Below are 15,738 nucleotides of genomic sequence, written 5' to 3'. Positions count from 1 at the left end.
CCCCCCCACTCCCCTCTCACCCCCCCACTCCCCTCTCTCACCCCCCCACTCCCCTCTCTCACCCCCCACTCCTCCCCCACTCCCCTCTCCCCCCCCCACTCCCCTCTCCCCCACTCCCCTCTCTCCCCCCCCCACTCCCCTCTCCCCCCCACTCCCCTCTCCCCATTCCCTCTCCCCTCCACTCCCCTCCCACTCCCCTCCCCATTCCCTCTCTCCCCCATTCCCCTCTCTCCCCCCCTTCTCTCTCCCCCCCCACTCCTCTCTCCCCCCCACTCCCCTCTCTCTCCCCCCCACTCCCCTCTCACCCCCCCACTCCCCTCTCACCCCCCCCACTCCCCTCTCTCACCCCCCCACTCCCCTCTCTCACCCCCCCACTCCCCTCTCTCACCCCCCCCACTCCCCTCTCTCACCCCCCCACTCCCCTCTCTCACCCCCCCCACTCCCCTCTCTCACCCCCCCCACTCCCCTCTCTCACCCCCCCCAACTCCCCTCTCTCACCCCCCCCAACTCCCCTCTCTCACCCCCCCCACTCCCCTCTCTCACCCCCCCCACTCCCCTCTCTCACCCCCCCACTCCCCTCTCTCACCCCCCCACTCCCCTCTCTCACCCCCCCACTCCCCTCTCTCACCCCCCCCACTCCCCTCTCTCACCCCCCCACTCCCCTCTCTCACCCCCCCCACTCCCCTCTCTCACCCCCCCCACTCCCCTCTCTCACCCCCCCCACTCCCCTCTCTCACCCCCCCCACTCCCCTCTCTCACCCCCCCCACTCCCCTCTCTCACCCCCCCCACTCCCCTCTCTCACCCCCCCCACTCCCCTCTCTCACCCCCCCCACTCCCCTCTCTCACCCCCCCACTCCCCTCTCTCACCCCCCCACTCCCCTCTCTCACCCCCCCACTCCCCTCTCTCACCCCCCCCACTCCCCTCTCTCAACCCCCCACTCCCCTCTCTCAACCCCCCACTCCCCTCTCACCCCCCCCTCTCTCACCCCCCCCACTCCCCTCTCTCACCCCCCCCACTCCCCTCTCTCACCCCCCCCACTCCCCTCTCTCACCCCCCCTCCCCTCTCTCACCCCCCCCACTCCCCTCTCTCACCCCCCCCACTCCCCTCTCTCACCCCCCCACTCCCCTCTCTCACCCCCCCCACTCCCCTCTCTCACCCCCCCCCACTCCCCTCTCCCACCCCACTCCCCTAGAAAACTAGAAAGTTTTTCACAACCTCAAGGCGTCCCAAGACGATTTACAGTCAATGAGGTACTTTTTGAAGTGTATTCACTGTTGTAATGTAGGAAACACAGCAGCCAATTTGCGCACAGCAAGCTCCCACAAACAGCAATGCGATAATAACCAGATCATATATTTTTTTAAAGTGATGTTGGTTGAGGAATATGTATTGGCAAGAGCACTGGGGAGAACTCCCCTTCTCTTCTTCAAATAGTGCCGTGGGACCTTTTATACGTCCACCCGAGAGGGCAGACTGGGCCTCGGTCTAATGTCTTTTACGAAAACTGATGAAAGGCCCCACGCAAAACTATAACCTGACTTTCCCTTACTGTTGTGTGCATATTTTCAGCAGTTTCCCTTTTATTTCTTGTCCAATAAGGCATATTATATTCCTTTGCCAAATGGTGACTCCCTGTAAGATGCGTGTCCCATAAGCTTGCTATTTTGAAAGGCTGACCCAAGGGGGCAAGGGTTGCGCAGATTTCCCTCAATGCTTTTACACAGCGGTAGATCAATGTTCATGCCATGGTTAGGCCGCTTACTGTGCTGTGCTTCCTGCTGTGGGCTGTGGTGCTGAAGCTGCTGGCTTCTTCTGTAGCACACCTCGCCTGCTTTCAGCGCCTGTTTAAATAGTTTCTCGGCTTCAAGAATTGTGGTCGTCTCCTCCTCAGCTAGGAGGACATACGCCGTGGCACACCTAAGGTCGCAAAGAAAACCAGATGTTAGGGTTTACTATGCACCAAAGTAACGTACATTCCAGCTGGCACACCGTAGCAGGCACGTACCGTAGTTCACAGGGTTAGTGCCCCTCGTTACTTTTTAAACTATTACTTTTATTCTTAGCTATTTTATCTTTGCAACACCCTGAGCTGTGCTGGACTTGGGATGAGAGGGAGGTGACTGCAGACTCCATGTTGTCTCCTTGTGCTGTTCTGCGGAATGTCAGTGGAAGGATTTAAGTGCAACCCAAAGGGGAACTCCTATTAATAACCCCTCCAACAGTTTGATCCGATTTCCAAGTCCCACCACCGCCATCCCCCATCACTTAGGGCCATACTTGTTTTCCTGAAGACACAAAGTAACCTTTCATAGAATTTTACTGCACACAAGGAGACCATTCGGCCCATCATGCCAGTGCCGGCTCTTTGAAGGAGCTAGCCAATTAGTTCCACTCCCTTTCTCTTTCCCCATAGCCCTGTAAACGTTTCTCCTTCAAGCATTTATTCAATTCCCTGTTGAAAGCTATTATTGAATCTGCTTCCGCGCCCGCCCCCCCCCCCGGCCCCAATCACTCCTCAGCTGCTAAAAATCAGGGCTCTAAAAGATAATCTACCAGAATAGTCAGTGAACAATTTACCTCTTGTACAATTTTAGGTAACTGAAAATAGGGGAGCGCAATACACAATGCTGTCTTACAATTTAGATTTTCTAGTTGGAATATGCTACAGCACAACACCTAAATGCAACATTTCAACAGCAAGCCTCAGAAATGAGGCAGAAGTGCTGGCATCTCCAAGGCCACAGTAATTATTTTTTAATAATTCATTCCAGGGATGTGGGCGTCGCTGGCCAGGCCAGCATTTATTGCCCCTCCCCAGTTGCCCTCGAGAAGGTGGTGGTGAGCCACCTTCTTGAAGCGCTGCAGTCCATGTGGTGAAGATGCTCCCACAGTGCTGTTAGGGAGGGAGTTCCAGGATTTTGACCCAGCGACGATGAAGGAATGGCCGATATATTTCCAAGTCAGGATGGTGTGTGACTTGGAAGGGAGCTTGGAGGTGGTGGTGTCCCCATGCGCCTGCTGCCCTTGTCCTTCTAGGTGGAAGAGGTCACGGGTTTGGGAGGTGACGTCGAAGCAGCCTTGGCGAACTGCTGCAGTGCATCTTGTAGATGGTACACACTGCAGCCACGGTACGCCGGTGGTGGAGGGAGTGAATGTTTAATCTTATTGGAGATACCCACAAATACCCATGGATAAGGCAATTGGCGTTCCTCACTGTGAAACATTCCTATAATCCAGATCACATCAGACAGTGATCCGATGTCCCGAAACACGAGGGGAATGTTAGATTTTATCAATGAGCAACTATCGCTGTTACAGATGAAACTTCTTCCAGCTGAATGCTGCACATTGCTCGTAATTGCAATTTAAATACCAGTGTGTGCTTATTCAAACCTGTCCATTGCAGTTACGCACAATAAACCACATTCATTTCATTCTGAAAGGGACAGACCCCAAACACTAAATTAACGTTTTCACCAGTCCCAACCTGCAGAAACTTCAATACATTTACCCTGTTCGCTGCACCCGGTTGTCAAATTAGACCAAAACATTTAATACACTTTCACAAATGGGTGAAATGGGATATCGCATTAAAGATTTGCTAAAGTGATAAGATGGGCTGGGGATCTGTGACAGGCTGGACAACAACAAGAACTTGCATTTATATAGTGCCTTTAATGTAGTAAAATCCCCCAAGGCGATTTGTACAAGGTCCTCTGGCCACTGCCCCATCAAACAGTATTAGAGCGGGTACAGCACGGGTTAGATACAGAGTAAAGCTCCCTCTACACTGTCCCCATCAAACACTCCCAGGGCAGGTAGAGCACGGGTTAGATACAGAGTAAAGCTCCCTCTACACTGTCCCATCAAACACTCCCAGGGCAGGTACAGCACGGGTTAGATACAGAGTAAAGCTCCCTCTACACCGTCCCATCAAACACTCCCAGGGCAGGTACAGCACAGGTTAGATACAGAGTAAAGCTCCCTCTACACTGTCCCATCAAACACTCCCAGGGCAGGTACAGCACAGGTTAGATACAGAGCAAAGCTCCCTCTACACTGTCCCATCAAACACTCCCAGGGCAGGTACAGCACGGGTTAGATACAGAGTAAAGCTCCCTCTACACTGTCCCATCAAACACTCCCGGGGCAGGTACAGCATGGGTTAGATACAGAGTAAAGCTCCCTCTACACTGTCCCATCAAACACTCCCAGGGCAGGTACAGCACGGGTTAGATACCGAGTAAAGCTCCCTCTACACTGTCCCATCAAACACTCCCAGGGCAGGTACAGCACGGGTTAGATACCGAGTAAAGCTCCCTCGACACTGTCCCCAGTCTTATCTTCCTCCTACAATCTACAAGTATTAAGTAACTCATACTTGTCATCATCTAATCATTAATTCCAGAGCTGCCATTCCTCTCGTATTATAGTATTGTCCTGCACTACAGACCTTTGTCCTTCATCTATATTTGCCAATTTAAAAAAGTATCCCAACTGCAAAAAAGTAGCATTCTTGCTTCCGAAAGAACTTATCTCCGTGTCCTCTCGAGTGAGATTGGCAACTTAGTACAAAACCTTTGCTGAGTGCCCGTGGAATGGAACGGGACAGAAAATGGGCCCACAACATGGATCTTGAACATTGCATTCCATTCTAGCTACAACCGCAGGCTCCATTCCGTATCTACGCCAGCCTCCCCGCTCTGCCCGATTCCCACTCCTGCTGGCATGGCTGGCAAGCAACGATGTCAAGGCTGCTCACCAGCACCAAGTCAATGAGAGGGTAATGGAAGACGTCAGATAGCTCCCTCTTCTGGTACAGGCTCTGCCAACGAGTGGTTGCTTCACCGCGGACAATGCGCATCGCACATTTCACAGCAACAGGAAGACAGAGAAGGGTCAAACGACGGAGCCTTACAGGACCACGGTTTCCGCTGATAGAACGTTGAGAAGCTAACCCAGAAGATCATTCAAGAAAAAAACATGTCAACCTCGGGACTTGTGAGTGACAGAGTTACTAATTGAACAGGTTCCAGAGAAATGCATTACTGATAATTTGAAAGGTATGGTTGATGGATTTACAGGCATATTAGTTTGTACCTGGAAACTAGAAACATAGAAGATAGGAGCAGGAATAAGCCATTCGGCCCTTCGAGCCTGCTCCGCCATTTAATGGGATCATGGCTGATAATCCAAACTCAGTCCCCTGGCCCTGCCTTCTCCCCATATCCCTTGATCCCTTTAGCCTTAAGAAATATATCCAACTCCTTCTTGAATATATTTAATGAATTGGCCTCTACTGCCTTCTGTGGTAGAGAATTCCACAGGTTCACCACTCGCTGGGTGAAGAAATTCCTCCTCATTTCTGTCCTAAATGGCTTACCCCTTAACTATTTCCTTTTCTATTGCGGAGAAACATCAGCAATGACTGAAATCGATTCAAGCACTTGTTTAGTGATGCCTTTTTAAATTCAATGGGTCACTATATTACAGTACTCAAGCCCTCACCAGTCTAAGCAGATTTTTTCCCCCACCCCCTTCATTCCTCCACCCCCCCCATTCCTCCAACCCCCCCCATTCCTCCACCCCCCCCAACCCCCCATTCCTCCACCCCCCCAACCCCCAATTCCTCCACCCCCCCAACCCCCATTCCTCCACCCACCCCAACCCCCCATTCCTCCACCCCCCCAACCCCCCATTCCTCCACCCCCCCAACCCCCCATTCCTCCACCCCCCCAACCCCCCATTCCTCCACCCACCCCCCACCCCCCATTCCTCCACCCCCCCCAACCCCCCATTCCTCCACCACCCCCCCAACCCCCCATTCCTCCACCGCCCACCCCCCCCCCAACCCTCTCGCTTCCTCTCCTGAAGGCAGATTCTCGCTGGAGTACAGCTACACGGGTGCTCCCAATCCTCCCCGCTCCTTCACCGAAATGCCATCCTGCGCGTGTCAGCATTGGGAGCGAGTGCTGGGGATGGTGTAGCTGAGTGGGTCACAGCCACTCGATAGTGATCAGGAATACAAACCTTGGCTGATCCCTCCCCCGCCCCCCACTACCACCCTAAACCAGAGGGCCCGAGGCCAGCTGTAACACCACTACTGAGATCAGCTAACTCAATGCAGACCTCGGATGAAGCCAATGTTCCCTCTCGGGTGCGCGGCTGCACAACAATCGGGAGGTCCCGCGCAGGCCGCTCACCAGAAATACCGAGCATGCCCAGCCACGCAGCAAAATTTAAAGGGACCGCGCACCAAAAAATAAATTACAGGGGACTTTGGATGAAGGTCTGTGCAGGTCAGTACAATGTGTTTTATTTAAATTGCCACGCCATAAAGGGAAGGGAAGGACTGGGAAGATACACTCAATCAGAATTAGAGAGGCACACAGCACAGAAGGAGGCCGTTCAGCCCATTGTGCCTGTGCCGGCTCTCTGAATGAGCAACCGATTGGTCCCACGCAATGTTCCTGTTAAGCCGCGCCACAGTCTGGAGGTCCCGCGCAGGCCGCTCAGCGGCTTTCAAATGGAAAAACTGCTCGGGCGGAATTTTGAATGGTCCACGCAGCTCCCTTAAAGGGACCGCACACCCCCCCAAAAAAATTAGCCGGAACATTGGTCCCACTCCCCTGCTCTTTCTCCATAGCCCTGCAAATCTTTCCTTTTCAAGCAGCTTAAAAACTTCTAACCGGTCCTTTGGAAAAAATGTCTCTGGTGAAGCAGAATGCCCAGCGTAAACCAGTCATAAAGTAAGATAATGGCCCAGAACGTTGGGTCCCCATGGGCGAGTACGCACGGGGTACTCACCCATAGGCCCAATGGAAGTGATGGTTTCTTGCACGCACTGCGCATGCGCAGGAAACCGGCACTTCCGTTCCCCTGAAAGAAGAGGTTGACAGGTGGAACGCGTGCGCCGGAGAGGCAGCGCGTGCGCGTCGAACTTACGGTTTTTTTGCAGGTTTTCCCGGGAGGGTAAGTCTCCAGAAGTTACACATATAAAAAGCAGTCGCAAGGCCTGCTTTTTACAAGGTAAGTGGTGAATTAATTAAAATTAAAACATTTTTTCCACAGGTTTATTATTTTTAAATACTTTAAAGAAAGGTAAGTTTATTTTTAGCCCCGTTAGAAAATAAAAAAAAATTTTCAAAAATTTAAATTATTGTTTAAAATAGTTATTTCATGTAATTTATAGTTTGTGATTTAAAAAAAAAATTATTTGAAGATTTAGTGATTTTTGGGGCTTATAGTATTTATAAGTTTGACAGCCCTTCCTGTCAAACTTATGAATGAAGCATTCCCTGCTCCGATTGGCTCCCCATGGCCCACGTGATCCCAGGGGACGCATCGAACTAACTGCGCCCCTGGGATACGCGAGCACTGCGTGCCGGCAGTTGGAACAGGCCCAGGATCAGAATTCCACGCGGGCCCACAGCACAACGGCCGGCGCGCTAGGTAAGTGCAGGTCGGGAGCTGACACCCGCGGGGAGCCTCCGACCCGAATTTCTGGGCCAATGTAATCGAGAAATCAATACACTTTGGTGTTACAACACCCATGAACTTCAATTTACTCGGTGCACTATTTTTAGCACACTGTTCAACACGTTCACGTTAAACTCCCTCGTCAGAGGTATTTTAACGCAGCCTTTAACTCAATTGTGTTAACTTCCCTTCTCTATTTCAAATGGAACTGGTGAGCTGAAGGTAGCGTGCAGGCAAAGGAAACTCCTGAGCGTTCTCCTCCCACTAACATCTAGCAAGTTCAAACTGGAGATAAGAACAAGGGGATCAAACATTAAAAGTCCAAAAAAACAGAAATGGCCAACTAATGAGTGTGTAGAAAAACCTTCAGACTGACGTAGAGGAGCGAGTGTGTGATCATTACACAGAACATACTCATTGTTTAACTCTAAAGCCTGGTACGCTGCCTTCATTCGAGCTTGTGCATTCCTCTCCCGCCAGGCTTTCTGCATCACTGTTAAGGGAACAAAAAAATAAAATAAAAATGTAAATGACGGCAGATGTTTCTATCTGACACACACCAGTACAGCAGCAGAAATGCTGGTCAGGAAAAAAAAATTGCCGTATTTAAGCCCACGCTTAGCTAGAAGGTCATTAAATCTCCCCAGCTATAAAGGATGGCAGATGTGCTACAACATGCACATGTGCTGCCCAACAGACTCGAATGTAATGTGAACGTTAAATGCATCAATAAAACTCAGCGCTGCGGTGCCAAAGCCTTTCGCGTTCCAACAAACAGCCTCATAGTGCTAGACCAGGGTTTATGTCCACGATTCTGCACATGGCACTGTGAAAATCTCAACTGAAATGTCACAGGCGAGATGCCAATCTAATGCTTCCTCGCACGGAAGCTTGGCGGGAGGTGGGAAAAAGAATCAAAGGGTGCCAGCTCTTTCGGCTGTTTTTAGTTGATAAAAGTACTGCCCTAGTGCGGCAATAAGCCTTTCATACCGGGTCACTGCCAACTCCAATCCCTAGTTTGTGCCCAATCTGTTAATCTCAGCCAGGGCAGCAGGATGCGGACCACAAACTGGTCACAGTGCCCCATGGACTGCAGGAGAGGAGGGGCAGAATCTGGTAGGGTTATTTGAATAGTTCCATTTTATATTCCTATGTCCACACTGATGATGCATAGTGCCCAAGTAAATTAGCCACGCTGTCAGTGGTGGTCCTGCCGTGACTCCACTGGCGGGAGGGTGTAATGACAGTGCGACAAGTTTACAGAGAGTTTCCATTGTAAGTGTAAACATAGGAATTTGTAATGGAAAAAAGTTGACAGGATATGTGTGCAGATGCAAGATTTTTAATAGATTATAGATGTAATCAACTTATTAACTTTGGTTGTGCTTGCAATCTTTGATGACTTAGGTGATTACCCCTACAACCCTCCCGAAACTCCGTGCTCCTCCAATTCTGGCCTCTTGCGCATCGCCCACTTCCTTCCCTCCACCATTAGCGGCCGTGCTTTCAGCTGGAAAAGCCCTAAGCTCAAGAATTCCCTCATTAAACCTCTCCGCCTCTCTCTCCTCCTTTGAGACGCTGCTTAAACCCGACCTCTTTGACCAACCTGTCCTAATGTCTCCTTCTTTGTCTCGGTGTCAATTTCTGTCCGACTACACACCTGTGAAGTGCCTTAGGACATTATAGTACGGTAAAAGTGCTATATAAATGCAAGGTCTTGTTGTTGAAAAGCCCATGTGACTCCAACCTTTCTTCACAACTCAGACCCATGACACCTGGGATCTTTCTTGTGGCTCTTCACTGCAGTTCTTCCAGCGCCTGAATATCTCTCATTTCTTGGCAACCAGAAGTGGATGCAGTCTTCAAGGTGTAAAAGCACCAGAGAGTATAATTAAAACTAAGAGGAGATTTGATACGGGTGTTTAAAATCATGAAGGGTTTAGATAGAGTAAATAAAGAGAAACTGTTTCCAGTGGCTGAAGGGTCGATAACAAAGAGATGATTGGCAAAAAGAACCAGAGGACATGAGGAAAAATGTTTTTGCGCAACGAGTGGTTAGGATTTGGAATGTGCTGCCTGATAGGGCGGTGGAAACAGATTCAACCGTAGCCTTCAAAAGGGAATTGGATAAATACTTTAATCAGAAAAAATTGCAGGGATATGGGGAAAGAGCGGGGAGGGGGTCTAACTGGATTGCTCTTCGAAAGATCCAGCGCAGACTCGATGGGCTGAATGGCCTCCCTCTGTGCTGTACAGGAAACTTTCGATTAACCGGCACCTAAATAACTGGAAATGTCGGTTAACCGGCAAAATTCAGGAGTAGGTTCAGGTAACTTTTATTACTTTTTTTACTCCATTTGTTGCTGTGCAAGGGTGTGGCTGCAGCTGTTGCTAAGCTACAGAGACGCTTGCAACTTGTGCCCATTGTTCTGAAGCACAGGGTTTGTTGCTTTATCTTTTACTATAGCGTTCGGTTTTACGGAATTTTTGATGAACCGGCACCACGTCGGTCCCGTCCGTGCCGGATAAAAAAAAGTTTCCTGTACTGTTCTATGATTCTATGGTACCTCCTCCAAATTATACTCTGTTTTGTCTAGCAGTTCAATATCCTACTGGCTTTGTTGATTGCTGCTCTGCATTGGTTGGACATGTTTAGTGTCAACTTCACTAAGGCTCCGAGGTCTCATTCAGTTTCATCCTTAACTATTTCAACACCATTCATGGAGCGACCAGGCTCTGCTACAATGGCCTAGCACACACACACACAAACATACTCCTACTGTCCTCCTCCCTCCTTCCCGCAGGTCCTCTCTGCCTGGGTTTCGTAGGATGCATTGTGGTCCATTATGGAGTAAACGTGAGTCTGTTTTTCCTTCCTATGTGTAATACTTTACATTTTTCGGTATTAAATTTAATTTGCCATTGTTCTTCCCATTTCCATATTTTGTCCAACTCACTAATTTCTGAGTTGCCTCTTCCGATCCCACTGCCCCATCTAGTTTGGTATCATCTACAAGTTTGACCACTTCACACTGAGTTTCTGAATGCAGGTCATTTATGTAAATTACAAACAGCAGTGACACCCAACACTCGAGCCCTGAGGTACTCCCCACACTCTAGCATAACTCCTCTAACAAAGACTCGTTGTTTCCTACCCTTCAGCCTTGGCTCAGTGGGTAGCTCTTCTGCCTGAGTCAGAAGGTCGTGAATTCAAGTCCCCACTCCAGAGACTTGAGCACAAATTCTAGGCTGATACTGCCAGTGCTGAGGGAGTGCTGCACTGTCGGCGGTGCCGTCTTTCGGATGAGACCTTAAACCGAGGCCCCCGTCTGCTCTCTCAGGTGGATGTAAAAAATCCCATGGCCACTATTTCGAAGAGGAGCAGGGGAGTTCTCCCCGGTGTCCTGGGGCCAATATTTATCCCTCAACCAACATCACAAAAAAAAATTATCTGGTCATTATCACATTGCTGTTTGTGGGAGCTTGCTGTGCCGAAATTAGCTGCCGCGTTTCCCTACATTACAACACTGACTACGTTTCAAAAGTCCTTCATTGGCTGTAAATTGCTCTGGGAAGTACAAGGTCATGAAAGGCGCTATATAAATGCAAGTTCTTTATTCGTTCTTTGCAGATACAAATAACCAAAATCTGCCCAGATACATACAATACCTGAAATCATAAGCGACGCTTGGAACAGTGAGCCATATAATAGGACTAGTGGCACCCAACACTTGAGCCCTGAGGCAAACCCCCCCACTCTGGCATAACAAGTGTTACATTGGTCACTTCAGCTGCTCTGTTGGGTAGGAAGAAGTCCTGAAGCTACAATGGACCTTCATATAAAAAAACGTACTGAGCGCGAGATCTCAGATTCATTGTGCAACTCCCACACAGCAAGGTCTGATCTCAACGGAGCCATTATGGGAAGCCCACAACAGAACAAGTTGTGACGAAGGGTGATGCTGAGACATTAAGATTTCTCCTTTCTTTACAGGTGCTGCCCGACTGAGTGTTTCTTGCATTTTCTGTTTTTTGTTTTGTTTTCCCATGATGGCAAGGGGCAGTGTCCCTCAGTTCCCTCTCAGAGCCGCCAAAAGGGAGATTACAAAATACGTCTGGGTGAAAATATTTGCAGTTATTGGACAGGAAATAGGAACAGTATGAACATCAGAACATAAGAAATAGGAGCAGGAGTCGGCCATTCGGCCCCTCGAGCCTGACCAGCCATTCAATGAGATCATGGCTGATCTGGTCTTGGCTTCAACTCCACTTCCCTGCCCGCTCCCCATAACCCTTCACTCCCTTATCGTTCAAAAATCTGTCTATCTCCACCTTAAATATATTCAATGACCCAGCCTCCACAGCTCTCTGGGGAAGAGAATTCCACAGATTTACGACCCTCAGAGAAGAAATTCCTCCTCATCTCCATTTTAAATGTGCGACCCCTTATTCTGAAACTATGCCCCCTCGTTCTAGATTCCCCCACGAGGGGAAACACCCTCTCTGCATCTACCCTGTCAAGCCCCCTCAGAATCTTGTATGTTTCAATAAGATCACCTCTCATTCTTCTAAACTCCAATGAGTATAGGCCCAACCTGCTCAACCTTTCTTCATAAAGAGAAATATTCCACCGGTCGCGGAAGGCCTCAAGCCCAACGGCTCCTCCACCACCACAGGGCCGGGAGCGGTGGCCACACCGCCACTGACATCCTTTAAAGGCAGAGACGTCGAGAGCCCAGTTTAAATCGCCGCCGACATATTTAAGTGACCAGGGCCAAGGATGGCGTCCGTGGCGGTCGCAGGGTAAGCGCTCTCCCTGAGTCGGTCGGCCCACTCCCGCTACAGACGCTGTGCATCGGCGCTGATGAGTTCGGCGAAGAGGCAGCAGAAGCAGCGATGGAGGCCACGACGACCCGCTGGAGCACGGCGGCCGGCAGCTCCTCAGCGGGAGGCTCGGAGGTCGAACCGGTAGGAGGGGAGGCGGCCAGCGGACCGAGGGCGGGAAAAGCAGGCCCTGGAAGGTCGGACACCGCGGGAGGCTCGGAGGTCAGACCGGGTGAAAGGAGAGCCAGGGAGAAGCAGGCCCCGGGACGTCGGTACCACAGCGGCTGAAGATTGTCGGGCAGGAGTGCGGGAAAGGCGGAGCGAGGCGAGAGCGGAACCTATTGTGATGGCGCCGATGAAGATGGCTGCCGTCCTTGTGGGCTCCGTGCGGACCAGGCAGCTAAGTGTCCTTGCTGCTTGGTGCGCTCGGCTCGTTAAGAAAAAAGCATTTCACTGACTGGATTTCACTTGTTGTATTTGGTTATGTGACAAATAAAAATTGAAATTGAAATTGAAATAAGACAACGCCTCCATCTCAGGAATTACAGGAATTGAATATTCAGACAAATAACTATCAAGGGAAGTGCTGCATGCGTATTGCAGACACAAATATAGCCCATGTCATATCTAGATCACCTCAAGACACACACAGTTACTTTTGAGAAAACTCAATTTTGTTTCCCTCTAGTTTTCTCCTCTCCTCTCCTGAATCGACTCGCTGCAAATGTTGTTTTCCTGAGGCCAGAGATGCCATTCTTCATGTGAGCACCCAGGCAGCGTGTGTCTGCAGGCTATTGCACCATGGAAGGCATCATTGCCAAACCCGATCCTGCCCTCTCGGCAGCCATTCACACGTTCGGGCTTACCAGCAGGAATCACTGGAGAGTGGCCAGAAGCAGAAACAAACCCGGGCTGATGTTCAGCTCCCTAACTCAAGGGGAAACTGAGGTCTTGTGCAGCACACAAATGCCAACTCAGCAGACACCGGCAATTAACTATCTTCTTGCGTGGGTTCGTACTGTACGAGGCAAAAAATACAATTTACACAGATGACAGGCCATTTAATGGTCTAATCCACTACTTAGTTAAGTGGCGTCTTCACTGTGAACTGGAAAAAGATTCAGTTAGCACAGTGCAGGGAGACAGGCAGGTTGAAGTATATTGTGCAGAAAACTGGGTTTAACAGTTAAAGATGTTCATGATACGAACGTTAAACAAAGAGTAAAAAAAAAATAGGGTGCGAGTTTCACTCCACCTTGTAAAGCGACCTATTAAACTGCTAACGTGCAAGTTAAACTGGAAAAAGAGCAACTCAGAGCCCAGATAGTTCCCCCAGGGTGAACAAGTGATCTGGTTTAACACATTATCTCCTAAGTAGTGATAACTAACACCACGCTCCTGGTTAGAACATGGGATGAAAACAATGTTTATTTAATAAAGCACTGGGCCAAACCCTTTCAAATTTCATCCGGTAGTTCCACTTTTTTCTGGTAAAAACTTAAATACCCTCGGTCATAAGGATTCAGTGAACTGAGTGTAATTGCGATGGGGATGTTAACAAAAGAATGCAATAACAAGTTAATCCAACAGGAACCGAGCCTGGTAATTACATACCTGAAAGCCTTGGTAACCTCCATAAAAGTGCCTGTGCATTGTAAGACTCTAAGAGTGCGTTTATACTGTAGCTATCTGAGATTGGCAGTCACAGAGTCTGACTCACAACCAAATTCTCATGCGGAAAGCATGCCTGCACAGGTGTGCAGAGCTAGTCTCGCAGCCGTTAAGCTTTGAGGTTTTAGAATAGCCAGACTCTCAAAAATGTTTAAATAGTTTCTCTTAAATGACAAGTGTTTTTTTTTAAAATCCGGTTTGATGCTCCAAGAGTGTCCACAACAGCAATATAACTGCACCCAAAACTCCCTACGGATTTCTCCTCCTCCCGATCCACGGACTCACCAGCATCTGCAGGTCTGGCATGATCTGTGTCGCACGTGAAAAACGTCTGGTGATCCTGCGCTGACAGGTTCATGTCATAATATGTCAGGGGTTCTCGCCCCGTGACCCATGTGTACCTTCAGAAGAGACAAAAAGCAGGATTACTAAACAATAAACCCAGAAAATCTGACACCCACTGGGCTGCAGTCAGAAAAGTTGTGCCAGAGTGTCACTTACGCATCTGACTGAAGCCCAATGGCATTAAAATACTGCTTTTGTTTCAAAGGAACAACGCAAGTGTACCAAAAAAAAAAGTTTCAATACTGGCTTTCTGTGGGAAACCCCAATTTTTATCAAGCTGTTAGCAACAGGAAATTAGAGTTACTCTGTTCAGTGAGCTAGGGCAAGACATTAATTGCAACAGTTGATCTTTTCTGCCCATGTACGTATTGGTGTGAGTATCCATATTTATTCAAGAGAACTGTCAAAGTAGTATGGCCACAATGCCTGTATCAATGCAAACAAAAAGGAGTCTTCCTAAGGCAGAAAGTTTTTTTTGCAATTAATTTTATACTCATTGAGTTGAGAGACATCATAGCAGAGGAAAAGAATGCTCTTTTACTTCGAGCAACCCACGTCAACATCAAACGTTCGCACACTGTCTACACTGTCCCCATCAAACACTCCCAGGGCAGGTACAGCGCGGGTTAGATACAGAGTAAAGCTCCCTCTACACTGTCCCCATCAAACACTCCCAGGGCAGGTACAGCACAGGTTAGATACAGAGTAAAGCTCCCTCTACACTGTCCCATCAAACACTCCCAGGGCAGGTACAGCGCGGGTTAGATACAGAGTAAAGCTCCCTCTACACTGTCCCCATCAAACACTCCCAGGGCAGGTACAGCACAGGTTAGATACAGAGTAAAGCTCCCTCTACACTGTCCCATCAAACACTCCCAGGGCAGGTACAGCACATGTTAGGTACAGAGTAAAGCTCCCTCTACACTGTCCCATCAAACACTCCCAGGGCAGGTACAGCACGTGTTAGATACAGAGTAAAGCTCCCTCTACACTGTCCCCAAACACTCCCAGGGCAGGTACAGCACGGGTTAGATACAGAGTAAAGCTCCCTCTACACTGTCCCATCAAACACTCCCAGGGCAGGTACAGCACGGGTTAGATACAGAGTAAAGCTCCCTCTACACTGTCCCATCAAACACTCCCAGGGCAGGTACAGCGCGGGTTAGATACAGAGTAAAGCTCCCTCTACACTGTCCCCATCAAACACTCCCAGGGCAGGTACAGCACAGGTTAGATACAGAGTAAAGCTCCCTCTACACTGTCCCATCAAACACTCCCAGGGCAGGTACAGCACGGGTTAGATACAGAGTAAAGCTCCCTCTACACTGTCCCCATCAAACACTCCCAGGGCAGGTACAGCACGGGTTAGATGCAGAGTAAAGCTCCCTCTACACTGTCCCATCAAACACTCACAGG

General features: G+C 49.5%; 1 protein-coding gene across 14 annotated transcripts in view; it reads right to left on the bottom strand.

Moving 5' to 3' along the window:
• LOC147105014 (suppressor of tumorigenicity 7 protein homolog) overlaps nucleotides 1-15,738 on the bottom strand; it is a 179,296-nt gene that overhangs the window by 80,299 nt on the left and 83,259 nt on the right. For all 14 annotated transcript variants that reach the window (XR_015081668.1, XM_086011016.1, XM_086011025.1 and 11 more), the window contains 3 exons: nucleotides 14,263-14,378; nucleotides 7,897-7,975; nucleotides 1,766-1,920 (listed from right to left, as the gene is read on the bottom strand). Coding sequence is in view for 13 of the 14 variants with exons in the window: in XM_086011016.1 (XP_085867142.1) it covers nucleotides 1,766-1,920; nucleotides 7,897-7,975; nucleotides 14,263-14,378 (350 nt within the window). In the remaining variant the exon portion in view is untranslated. The remainder of the gene's footprint in view (nucleotides 1-1,765; nucleotides 1,921-7,896; nucleotides 7,976-14,262; nucleotides 14,379-15,738) is intronic.

This window comes from Somniosus microcephalus, chromosome 18, assembly GCF_052327205.1.
Source record: "Somniosus microcephalus isolate GS21.2 chromosome 18, FLI_Smic_1.0, whole genome shotgun sequence".
NCBI classification, from domain to species: Eukaryota; Metazoa; Chordata; class Chondrichthyes; order Squaliformes; family Somniosidae; genus Somniosus; species Somniosus microcephalus.
This window is presented reverse-complemented; position numbering and strand designations above follow the sequence as displayed.